Raw genomic sequence first — 12,579 nt, 5'->3', positions numbered from 1 at the left:
GGGTCACAAAGAGACAGACACGACTGAAACGGCCAGACCGCACAGGCAGAACTTAGGACTAGTCAAGGGGAAATGTGATTGATTTCAGAAAGACCAAAGTTCACCGAAACTCTGACCTGACCACCTCACTCTGTGCTCTTCCCTTCCCCCTTCTTTTCCCTCCCAAGAACTCCAGCTGGGTCCCTCTCCACGTGCTCCCCCACACCAAGTATCTGCAGAAGATGGCGGCCATTGGCCGTTACGTGGAGCTGACCATCGAGCACGTGCAAGAGGTGAGCCCGGGGGCCGGGGAGGGGACAGGCGAGGGGGAGGGAAGCTGGTCCCAGGGACGGATTCAGGGGCTGGTGGAGAGAGTTGCTGTTTGGGCCCGGGGACCCTTGGGGTAGGCTGAAGACAGAGGCCGTGGGAGTGGAGGGTCAGAAGGAAGGAAGTCTGGAGCTGAGAAGGCCGGGGTCACTGAATCAAACAGCGCGTGAGGGACGCCTGGAGAGGCAGGAAGGGACCCGAGTATGAGGAACTTCAGAAGACGTTCTTTTTCCTGGAAGTTAGGGAACCTCTAGGGTTTATTGAAGAAAGGGTGACGTGCTCAGAGCCGTGCTTCAGCCGAATGGAGGATGGGCTGGAGGAGGGGGAGACTGAGGCAGGCAGACCACCCCCCCCAGCAGCTACCGCCGTAGTCCAAGCGGGAGGCTATGAGGGCATGGACCAGGGGGTGGCAGGATCAGGCGAGCAGGGGCCTTGGCAATGTTGGGATGTGGGGGCAGTGTGAGAGAGAGGAAGGAGTCGAGAATGACCCTGGGGCTGAGAGCCTCGGTAAGGGGAGGATGGCGGTGCTGTGCGCGTAATAGGGAAGGCAGGCAGAGGGGGAGGCTTTAGGAAAATGGCACCGAGTCCAGATTTGGCCATGTGGAATTTAAGCTGTCTACAGGAAGTCCATCTGAGGGGTCCAAGAGGCACCTCAAAGAGGTGGAGATGCGAGGCTGGCTAAAAGAGAAGGTGGGATAAGTAGGGCTGAGAAGTCTCATCACAGACTGAGCACCAGGTGAAGGCACAGAAAGGCAGAGGAGAAGAGGACAGGATCTGGATGAGGGGGGTGAACCGACTGTGGATGGGAGGAGAGCACGGGCTGACCCCCGGGGCCCAGACCCCAGGAGGTGGCTGTGGCAGCCCGAGCCTCCTAGCCAGATGACAGTCAGGTGTTTATCATGTGCGAGGGGGTGGGCCTGAGGAAGTGCCCCTACCGCGTGGCCCCTGGGGCAGAGCCTGGCCTGCCCCTGCTAGTTCTGGCTCTGCCCTCGTTTCCCCTTCTGAGAGTTTTCCTGCCATGCATGTTGGTATTGGAGGGCTCAGCCCCCGGGGCCCAGAAATGTGGCCTGTCCCTGGCATGGAGCATGGCCAAGCCTGTGGTGGTTGTCTGCTCGCCGGGGTCCCTCAGGAAAGGATGTGTCCTTGTTCATCCCTCAGGGACTGTCCAAGGTGCCAGGCCTGGGGTGATTTCAGTCAGCTAAAGACTGGTTTCACCCTGAGGCTCTTTCATGATCTGAGGATAAGACAGAGCAGAACATGAGGCACAGGCGCGTTATTAGGAAAAGAACTGTCCTTTCCGTTCTGAGATGAGGGGGAGGGCAGTGTGGTTCCAGGGTCCATGAGAACATGATCTCAGTTGGCATTGAGGCAGCTGGTGGTCTAGTGGACAGTGTGTTGCACCTGGAGTCACAAAGACCTGAGTTCAAAGCCTTCCTCAGACACTAGCTGTGTGGCCCTGGGCAAATCACTTAACCCCTGTCTGCCTCAGTTTCCTCAACTGTAAAATGAGGATAATAATAGCACCTACCTCCCAGAGAATCAAATGAGATAACATTTGTAAAATGCTTAGCCCAGGGCATGGCATATAGTAGGTGTTTTGTAATAAATGCTTCTTGTCTTCCTGCCTTCCTTCCTCATTAGAATGTGAGCTCCTTGAGAGCAGGAATAGAGTTTTGACTTTTAGCTTCAACACTCAGCCCAGTGCCTGGCACATAGTAGGTGCTTAATAAATGCTTGCCGACCTTGAGCAGTCACTGAACCTCTCCAGGCCTCAGTTTCTTCACCTGAAAAATGAAGCAGCTAAACTAGGTGGCCTCAGAGGCCTGTCCCATTACTAAAGTTCTGGGTGTGTGGTAGTACCAGCCATTCACATGGGATTCCCTTCCCTGGAGCAAATCTGCTGAGGATACTGAATTAGTACTGCTAATACTGATCACAGCACAGAAGTGGAGGAGGGGGAGGGGGAGGCTTGTCACATCCCCTATGGGGAGGCCACCCCGACCTGTAGAGGGGGGACCCTAAGGTGGAGGTGCCTGAGACAGGTGTGAGGACCAGAAGCAGAGCCAGAAGGGCCCTCCGCTGCAGCCTGTCAGCTTACAGACTGAAAACCGAGGCCTCAAGTGACCTGTCCATGGTCAGACAGCGTCCCAGGGAGGATTTCTAGATCATCACGGCACAGACAGGCCTCATTTTACAGAGATAGAAACTGAGGACGCCCCGGGGGGGGTGATTTGCTCCTAGAGGTCCAGCTTTTCAGTGTCAGAGGTAGGATTTATGAATGAAAGGGTCAGAGATGGACCTGAGAAACCTTCAGAGTCCATCTGAGCCAACCCCCTCACTTTCCAGGAGGAAACTAAGGCCCACAGGGAAAATATCCTGACAAAAAGTGGCTGATGGGGCAGCCCAGTGGCCCAGTGGATAGAGCACCGGCCCTAGAGTCAGGAGGAGGACCTGAGTTCAAATCCGGCATCCGACACATAACACACACTAGCTGTGTGACCCTGGGCAAGTCACTTAGCCCCAGTTGCCTCACCAAAAAACAAACAAACAAAAGTGACTGAGCCCTGGGATGGGCTTGCGAGGAGGTCATCTCCCCATTCCCGGCCTGGTTCCCAGCAGAGCAGAGGTGACCCTTGGCAGGCCCAGTCAGGGTGGGCAGCAGCCTAGCTGACCTTGAAGGCTGCCTCAGAGGGTCAGGGGCGCACACAGGGCTGGGTGTGGGTGGCCGCCAGGACGAGAGCTGGCAACTGAGCCCACAAAGCCGCTGAGTCACAGGCGCCTGGCCTCCCTCCCTCCCCACGGTGCCTGCTTAGGTTTCCAAGTCAGCATTGTGCCCCAGGCCGGCCCCGGCTCAGCTTTCAGGTGCCTTGTGCTCTCAGTGAGAGCCGGCTTGGCATGGGCTCTTTCCTGCTGCCCTCAGCTGCCTTGTCACATGAGCTGCCCAGGGCCACAGAGAGGAGGAGGGGAGAGAAAGGAGGAGGGGGAGGAGGGAGTGTGGTGCAGTAGAGAGGGCGCAGGACTGGGGGACACAGAAGCTGAGTTCAAATCCTGACCCTGCTACTTAACAGCTGTAGGCTTCTGGGCCTCAGTTTCCTCCTTTGTAAGATGGGGAGGTTGGGGCCCTTCCAGCTCATTCGCTGATTCCCCTGTGTCGCCAGCCCCACAATGAATGTTCTCTCATGGACCTCCCTGAGACACTGCGGGAAAGCTGGCTTGGTCAGCCTTCCCAGGCCTCTCCACACTTTCCACGTCCACACTTTGTCCAGGTAGGCTGCAGCACCACGAGGTTCCCGGGGGACGACCAGACAGGCGCCGGGGACCCATTCGTCCAAGCCACCCCATCCCTGCTGGAGCCCCCTGCCTACCCCCCCATCCGGGTCATCCACGCCAACGTGTCGTCGACCAGCTCCTCAGAGGCGTCTTCCATCAGCTCTGAGCTGGAGGTAGGCAGGTGCCCAGACAGGGGTTGGGAGGGGTGCAAGGGGGGTGTTCTCTGGCTCCTGGCCTTGTTCATTGGTCTCAGGGCCCAGGGCCCCCTCCCCGAAGGCTCGTCCAGAGTGTGTGCTCCCATCTGGCTTTGTTCTGAAATGCTGGAGAGCCCCTTCAGCTCTGGGCCACCTTGCAGACTGCAGCTGTGATCTGTGGCCCGATCCGGACTCTCTCAGACCTTCTTAGGCCCTTAGGCCGGGGAGCAGCAGGCCTCCACAGGAAGGCCGGGAGTCGGCGGAGGAGACCGGCTCCCTCTCTGGGTCCAGGCCCCGCCAACGGGTGCGATGCATATCTCAGGGCTGGAGACGAGGGGGACCCTTGGCACAATGACTTCTTTGGGTAGTTGGTTCCGTGGAATGTGTGGACAAGTGAGCAGGGGAAGGGAGAGAGCAGAGGATAGGTGTCCCCTCCCTGGCATTGCTGGGTGACCCAGTGGCCCTCTCCTGTTGGGTCACCGCTGCTCCAGGGACCCTCCCGGGAGCCCTGGATGGGTGGCTGGCCCCCACACCCTCCTAGCCCTGGCCCAGGAGCTTGAGATGGCTGTGAGATTGTAAGCAGAACCGAGTTGGGTCAAACAGATGCACTGCCGGCTAGCCTCGAGCCCCAGGGGAAGCTTCACCCTTATGTCCAGCCATTGCTGGACTGGTCAGTCCTCTGAGCCCTGTGCTGGCAAGACCAGAGCCCGGGGCACGGTCCCGCTGGGCCAGTCAGCTTTGCTAAAGCAGCCAGCATCCAGCCTGCAGCTTGGTCCCTGGGAGCAGGCCCCGCAGCGTTGTGGCAGGCTCGGCAGAAATCCAGCCCTCCTGTTAGATGGGGGCTCAGGAGCCTGCTGTCCTCATGGTCCCGCGGAGCAGCACATACCCTGTGTTAGGGGGTGGGGGCTGACTTTCTGCTGACTGTGGCAAAAACGGCCGCTGGGCGTGGGGCTGGAAGCCTCCGAGAGCCAGCCACTCAGTCACTGTGTGAAGGGGTGGGAGCTCCTTTCCTTCTGGGGTCTGAGGCAGCACTGTCCCAGAAGTCTTTGGCGTGGTTGGCGCCCCTCTATGCAGCTCTGGCTGGGGAGGGGGTGGGGTCCGGCCCCCCATCGCAGGACGGATGGGGTCCGTGGGTTTTCCAGTCACAGTCAGGCCCTGTCAGGGCCACGGACAAAATCAGATCCAAGACTTATGCTTTGCCCCAGAATTGAGCATGCTTGGCTCAGAGGGACCTTCAAGGCCACTTGGCCCAACCCTCCATTTTGTGGACGAGGAAAGTGAGGCCCAGAGCGGCTTGTCCAAGCTTCCACGGCACCTCTCTTCTGACTGTGCAGGCCCAGCACACGTTGGTACTGCTGGCCCCAGAGGCTTCCCTGGGTTTCACCAGAGCCAAGGCCCGTGGCCTTGACCCTGCCCTTCCCTAGCTCACCTGGCCCTGTCCCCGAGGGCCTCAGCAGCTAGAATTGTTGTCTGGAATGGGATGGAGCTGGGGCTGGGGCCCGAAGGATCAGCACCGACTTGGGTCCCTGCCCTGCAGGGCTTTACAACCTAGGAAATGATCCCAGAGTTTGGGAGACAGAGTTAAGTGCTACCACCCACGGGAGGAGGCATCGGTCAGGGTCATCAGTGCGGGGTCTCCCCTTTGGTATTAATCCCCTCATTGGGAGGAGCTGGGCAAACCCAGAGGAGCCTGCGGCCCAGTGTTGGGAGATGCATCCAAGGGGCTGAGAGGGGCAGTGTCTGCCGGCTGGCCCCTTCCCTCTGCCCCACTTCCCACCATCTGAGATGGGAGGACGTCCCCCCCCCAGGCCAAGAGCCCTGCCTGGGGGCGTGGGGATGCCGTTCCTTGGACATGTAGCTCCTCTGCCTTCTGGATTCCCCCCTGGGGAAGCTCAGTGACCTCTGAATGAAGCCTGCCTGCTGCAGAAGGGCAGGGAAGGAGCCGGCCCCTTTGCCTTTAGGTTAAAGTGGACCTTGCCTGGCCCTGCTCCAAGGAGTGGGTCAATCATTTAGCCCTTAGGGCTTAAGTGAGAGTGTGACCTTGAGCCTCGTTCTTCCATGGGGGCAGCAGCCTGGGAGAGTGCTGAGCAAGGAATCCCAAGACCCGAGTTCCAATCCTACCCCTGACATGCCAGAGATGACAGGGACCTCAGAGGCCCCTGAGGGGGGAGCGGGCAATCATGTGATTCCTTCCCCGCAGAAATCAGGGTGCATCTTGTGAGAGAAATAGTAGAGAAAGCGGGGACGTGTTCTTGGTCAGGTTTAACCAGAGACTGGCCAAAGGGGCAGGTAGGTGGCACAGTGGATAGAGCCTTGGAGTGAGGAGGATGTGAGTTCTTGACACTTACTAGCTGTGTGACCCCGGACAAGTCACTTAACCCCGATTGCTTCACCAAAAAAAGGAAAAAACAAAAAACAAAAAAACCAAAACTGAAGATTGGCTGAAATGGGTGAAGGAGGGCTGGGTCTGAGGGAAGGCCTCTGCACGAAATCGGGAAGCTGACGTCCCTGGAGGTTTGTTTGGTCCTCGGCCACAAAATGAGAGCGGGGATCCTCAGGCTTTTCCACATAGAAATGGGGGTGGGGGGTGGGGTGTTAAACTGTGGGAACATCAATCACTAAGCATTTAAGTGACTTCTGTGTACCAGGCACTGAGATAGGGGCTGGACATACAAGGACAAAGAATGAAGTGGTCCCTCCTCAAAAGGGCTGATGTTCTACAGGTGAATGTTATTATTCAGTCCTGATCTTGCCGCTAACCGGCTGGGTGACTTTAGACAAATGACCGAAACCCTCTGGGTCCGAGCGTCCTATCTACCAGACGAAGGGATCTCGCTGTCCAGGGCTGACAGACCCAGCGCTCTCTGAAGTGTGGCCCTCCTCCACTAGTGGGCAGCCTTCCCACACCGCGGAGGGAACGTGGGGGGCTCGACTTCCCTGGTCATTGGCCTGGCCTTCCCACCCCCTGCTGTGATGCGAGCCCCCAGGCCAGCGCCTCAAGGCTGCAGGTGGCCTCCACGCTGGCCTGGGCTAGATCTGGGCGACTGTATCCTCCTACTTTCTTGGGGCAGTTCATTTGTTTTTGCTGCCCCTTTGGTCCTTCCTTTCTAGCCCTTGGCAAGGGCTCAGAGATGGTAGTTTTTGGTGCAGCCCGGGGCAGGGGATCCTGAATGTGGGCCCCAAGGACCTCGGTCTGCATCCTGACTTTACCATGTTCTTCTGTGGGGCTCCCCCATCCAGCTGGGCATTGTGCTTTGGTGAATCGGAAGCCCCTTGAGGCCAGGGTCCAGTTTTCATTTACTCTGGCACACAGTGGGCACCCAAATGTTCGTCTGATCTGGATTGGCTCTGATGCCAAAGCTGGGAGCCGCCAGATGGGCCCATTTCTCAGATGCCTTCTTGGGGTGGAGAGGCAAAGTCTGGGTGCAGACTGTGGAACCCCGGCTTGGGGCTCTTCATCTTTGCCGGCCTCGGGCATTTTGGAAGCTTGGCCTAGAACCTCTTCTGCGGCCAGCAGGGCTCCTGGGGTGCCAGAAAGCTCCACCTTCCTGGGTGGATTTCTTTGGTCTTCTTTGCCCTCTCTGTTTTCTAATGTTACAGTCTTGAATCAGCCCCACTCCATCCCACAGTTAACAACCAGGGGGCTAATGATTATTGTGACAGATGTTTATGGCTCTCCTTTGAATGCAGGCTGATGGTCACAATTCTCACTTGCACCCACTTCCCTTGGCTAATAGGTACTTGCCAACCTTGGGCCTCCCCACTCACCCTCCCCCCAACCCCTCTCTCCTCCTCCTCTGCCTGGTGATGGTAAAACTGGTCACCTCTCTTCTCCATCTCTCTCTTCCTTCCACAGCAGAAGTATTGGGAGGCCCTGAACTCGGAGCAGGTACGGAGACTTCTCCCTTTCTTCTGGGAGGATCTGGGGCCTGTGTTTTCTCAGACCTTTGGGGGGCTGGGGAAGGTCACATCCAGTTCCCTGAACAGAGGAAAAGCCACCAGGCAGTCAGCGGGGTCTGGGCAGCATTCTCCTGGAGGGGTTTGCTCTCCCTAGGACCCTGCCAAGAGGAGGCGTTGACCCTTGTAGTCACATCCTAGGAAAGCGGGTCAGAGGAAGGGTTCACGTGCCAAGATCAGTGCACCCATTGTGCGCGGGCCAGTGGCTGCTCCCCGAGGATCCCTCAAGGCGAGGCGGGGAAAGCCTCGTGTTCCCCGTGGGGTCCGCTGGGAGCCCTTGTAAGTGGTTTGGTCCTGACCTTGACTTAGTTGGTGTGGGGGATGTCCTGGTGAGGAATCTCCCTCCACTGACATGTGCCAACTGCTTATCTACCCTTATGGTCTTAGGTTTGAGTCCCCTGAGCACCAAGTGAAGTCACTTGTCCAGGGTCATAGAGCTATGAAGTGTCCAAGGTCTTCCTGCCATAGGCTCCGGCGCCCTGGCTGCTTGGCTGTGCTGCCCTGACGCTCAGGTCCAGCTGCTCACGACAGCCATTTTCAAATGCTGGGCGACAGCTCTTGGGTCTCCCCAAGTCTTTTCTCCAGGGCCGGTGCCTTCGCATTCACCGTCCCGAGGGTAAGCGGAGGCCAGGGCGGGATCTCAGCCTGGCGCTCCCCACATCCCGCAATCCCAGACTTGGATGGGACCCAGGCACCATTTAATAATCAATTACTGCCCTGGTAAAGTGCCTTAAAGCAGACAAAGTAGCTTACATATGTCGTCTCCTCCACGCCACCCAGCACCACCATGAGATGATAATAGTAATAATAATAATAACATAATAACTAACATTTACAAAGCATCTACTGTGTGCCAGACACTGTGCTAAGTGGTTTACACATCTTGTCACATTCCATCCTCACAATAACCCTGAGAGGTAGGTGCAAGTATTATTCCTATTTTACAGATGAGGAAACTGAGGCAGATGGTGGGTAAGTGACTTGCCCGGGGTCGTACAGCTGGTAAGCATCTGAGGCCAGATGTGAACTTAGATCTTCCTGCCACCAAGCCCGACGCCGTACTGTTAACCTTGTTCTATAGGTGAGGTGATCTAGGGATTAAGACGCCCGAGGTCCCACAGGGAATAACTGTCAGAGGTGGTGTTCGAACCCAGGGCTTCTAGTCTTGAGGTTCAGTGTCTCTCACCTGAGCCGTGGTAGCTCGTAATCTAACCCACCCTGGAAGGAGGATCTGCCCCCTGCCCACGTGGGCCAGCCAATGGTCATTCGGCCTTCTGCTGCGGTGTGCTCTGCTCTCCCGGGCCACCCATCCCACTCTGGGACAGCTCCTGTTATCTGGCTTCCCCACTGCCTTCTGCAGCGATCCTCCCTCCTTTCCAGACCAGGAGAGCCCTTCCTCATCGGGCAGTCAGTCCTCATGTGGTATGCTCCTGGGGTCTTCATACCCACCTCCTTCTCTGCAGCCTGACCAGTGCCCACATAGGGCCTGAGAAGGACAGAGCTCCAGATTGGCTGGTGAAGGGTCAGAAGGAGGAGGTGCGTGGGCAGGGGGCCTGGGCTGCTCACCACCAGTAGACCAGTGACTGGCTTCCTTCTCTTCTGCCCTCTCCAGCCAGGCTGATCAGAAGCTGCCCGTTGGCCTTGGAGGCAAGGTCACTTGTGGTGACCCAGGTTAGGGGCTGCAGGGGCAGCCTGGCTTGGGACAGAGGACTAGACTTGCTGCCCGTGAGCTGCCTTGAGCCCTTCTGGGGTCACAGTCACTTTGGGCAATCATGCTCATGGAAGGATGGATGGACATTTCCTTGAATTCCAACTTGGTCTTTAAAAATTCTCAGTTCTTGAAAAAAGATCAAAGCAGCCTCATGTGAGGGAGGACTGAGAGCCTGGGTTCAAATCCTGCCTCAGACCTTTACTAGCTCTGTGACCGCGGGTAAGCCCTGGAAGATTTTTGTTTCCTCCTCTGTGAAATGGAGATGATCCATGCAGTGCCTGGGGCCCACCTAGTCTGGAGGATCCTCCTCGTGCTTTGTCAGGAGTCAGAAACCCTGGTGATTCCATCTGGGAAAGGGACCAGCTCCAGCCCAAGAAATGAGCCCATTTAGGGAGGGGTTGTGTGGACCTGGGAGGGCAGGGGAGCCTCCCTGGAGGAGGGGGACTTGAGCTGGTTCTGGGAGAAGATTCAGTCAGCCACTCCACAAACACTCCACCCGGGCACCCTGGATGCCAGGCCTGTGCCATGTGGAGGGAGCTCCCAGCCTAATGGGGAGGGGCAACTGGACCTCAGCAGGGCATGGGCCCTGTAGAGGAAGGTAGGAATTCCAAGAGGGGGCATGGGAAGATGGGAGTCATCAGGCCAAGATGCAGAAGGGAAGGCTCTCCAGGCAGGGGCAGCTACCCTGTGTAAATGCACGGAGGTGGGAAAAAATGGAGTGTGGTCAGCAGAATAGCCAGGAAGTAGAAGGTTTGGAGGAAGATGGGCGATGTCATCCATCATTCAGACATATTTCCACACTGTCATGGTGGACGGAAAGTGGACCTTGGAGCTAGGAAGGCCTGGGTTCAGATCCTGCTTCTGACGTAGAGTGTGTGACCCTGGACAAGTCACTGAACCTCTTGGGCGGATCTCTAGTACTATACTGCAGAGGAGGTGCTGACTTGCATGCGTGGAGGGCGTCCCCGTCCAGGAGTTCCCTGTACCAGTAACTGCAGATGGAGACCCTATCCCTCCCAACCAAGCTTAGCCTTTGTCTGGGTTTTTTTTTTTCTATTTGGTGAATAAGCAGAATGAAGCGAGTTCTACCTTGGATCTGGGGTCTGGGGCCCGGGATCAGAGTCCTGCCACATCACACTCCCGCCTGTATTACTTCGGGCCAGTCAGTTCTGCTCCCTGAGCCTGTTTCCTTCCCTGTAAAATGGGGATGTTGGCAGATTTTCCAGATCCCTGAGTCTTAGATGCCTTGCTGGTGACTTTGGGCGGCTCAGCCAAGGGTTGGCAGTGACGGCTCACATGTGTTTTGTGTTTGGGTCCCTGCCCAAGCAGCCCCGGGTCTGCTCCCTCTGCCTTGGCTTTGGGGTGGGCTCTGTACGGAATCCCCAGAGGTGCCTGCAGGGAAGCATAAGAGGGCAGGGAGCAGAGGCCTGATGACCCTGTGTCTTCTGTCCGTAGTGGGACTCTGAAGATGTTCCGTGGAACAAAGGCAGTGTGGAGATGCCCAGAGCTCCAGCCCAGGAGGGTCCAGGCCGACAAGCCCACCCGACAGCTGCCGCTCAGTGAAGCCTTGGGGCCAGCCCGTCTGCGGGGAGGTGCCGTTAGTGAGCACCGAGTCAGGCTCCCTGGGGGTGCTCCGCACACACTGACTGGGGGTGACCGTCATCGGACCCCACGATGCCCTGAGATTGTCAGGAGAGAGCAGGAATGACTGGCTGACTCCCTGAGGGAGAACACTTTGACCGTGCACCCCATAAAGAGGAGTGAGACGTGCCGAGGTATCTACGGGGCAAGACACAGATCCGCACCATGCATGGGCCGTGGCATGGCTGACCAAAACCGTCCTCTCTTTGCAAAGACAGCGACCATAGAGGCCGCAGTCCTGGAGGAGCCGGGCCCCTTCTCAGGTCTGGGTTTTTCCTCCTTCATTCCTTCATTCAAAACGACTGTAATTAATCACGTAGCCTATGTTATGAGCTGGTAGAGTCTCGACTGAACGAGGCGAGGAGAGGACCTTCAATCCAAGCGGAGACGCCAGGGGCCTCTCTGCCCCTTCCGCTGCCGTCTGCATCATCAGCGTCGTCCCTGGCTCTCACTAGATCTCAGCCTCTCTCCTCTTCACTCTTCCATTCGTCATTCATTCATTCATTCAGCAGCATGTGGTAGGTGCCTGCCAGAGCCAATCACCAGGCCCAGGCCAGGGGCTGGGGGGCTGGGGAAATGAAGGCAAAAGAGGATGCTTCCACACTCTAGGAGGGAGGCTGCATTCTGACGTGGGGGACACGGTCTGGACAAGGTCATTTCATCGTTACTGTTGTAGGGAGACGTGGAGAGGTCTCCCAGTGAGGGCCTGAGGCTGCCCTCTGAGACTCCCCTGGAGGTTGCAGAAGTGACCAGGGCATCCCCCTCTCTGCACCTGGGCGGCAACAGGCCTTCCTCTGTGTTCTGGCCTCAGGGCCAGGGGACAGAGGGGCACTGTCCCGTTTTTTTACCTGATGTCATTTTAAGCACATTTGAAGTGCAGGCGCCTGGATTGGTGCCCCAAAGGTTAGCTAAGCACAAGAGGCTGGCCTTCCCAGTTTCTTCTTGGAGTCAAACCCAAGGCTGTCAAATGTCCCAGTTGTTTGGGGTCCCAGCAGCAGCTGGCGCTGTGGGCCATCCACACTGAACTGAAACTGAGGGGCCCAAATGATAAACGCCAATAAAGGGAGCCTCCTCTATACTGCTGCTTGTGAGCACAAGGGTAGCCTGTCCCTTCATCTGAGAGATGGGTTCAAATCCTGCCAATATGAGGAAGAGGGAAGGAAGGGAGTCTGCTCCTGGACCTGGTCTCCTCTAGGCCAGGGGTTTGCACAGTGGGGGCCGTGTGTCCATTCAACCAGAAGCCCTCCTACTGGGCTTGTCATCAGCACAACCGTGCCGTGATTGCTCAACATTCCCTACCAATGGCCCGCGTTGGTACCTCAGGGTGGTTATACCCTAATCCCGCCCATAGCAGCTGTGCTCTCAACTCTGGGGCAGTAAGATTTCTCCTCACTTCCTGCTCCCCACTCCCCACACGTTTTGGTGGGAAAGAGTGAGTCAGCAAGGAGAGGATGCATTGCAGATCTCATGACATTATCTTTCCCTGAAACTGCCTGTCTC

General features: G+C 57.2%; 1 protein-coding gene across 1 annotated transcript in view; it reads left to right on the top strand.

The window, feature by feature from the left end:
* The window catches only part of TMEM44 (transmembrane protein 44), a 30,855-nt gene extending 19,758 nt beyond the window's left edge, over positions 1-11,097 (top strand). The window contains exons 7-10 of the mRNA XM_027848775.1: positions 168-272; positions 3,573-3,749; positions 7,627-7,659; positions 10,894-11,097. Of these exons, the coding sequence (XP_027704576.1) occupies positions 168-272; positions 3,573-3,749; positions 7,627-7,659; positions 10,894-11,001 (423 nt within the window). The 3' untranslated portion in view covers positions 11,002-11,097. The remainder of the gene's footprint in view (positions 1-167; positions 273-3,572; positions 3,750-7,626; positions 7,660-10,893) is intronic.
* The last annotated feature ends 1,482 nt before the right edge of the window (positions 11,098-12,579 follow it).

Source organism: Vombatus ursinus, unplaced genomic scaffold (genome assembly GCF_900497805.2).
Source record: "Vombatus ursinus unplaced genomic scaffold, bare-nosed wombat genome assembly UNPS02006874.1, whole genome shotgun sequence".
NCBI lineage: Eukaryota > Metazoa > Chordata > Mammalia > Diprotodontia > Vombatidae > Vombatus > Vombatus ursinus.
Note: the sequence above shows the minus strand (reverse complement) of the source record. Positions and strands in the feature narration are given on the sequence as shown.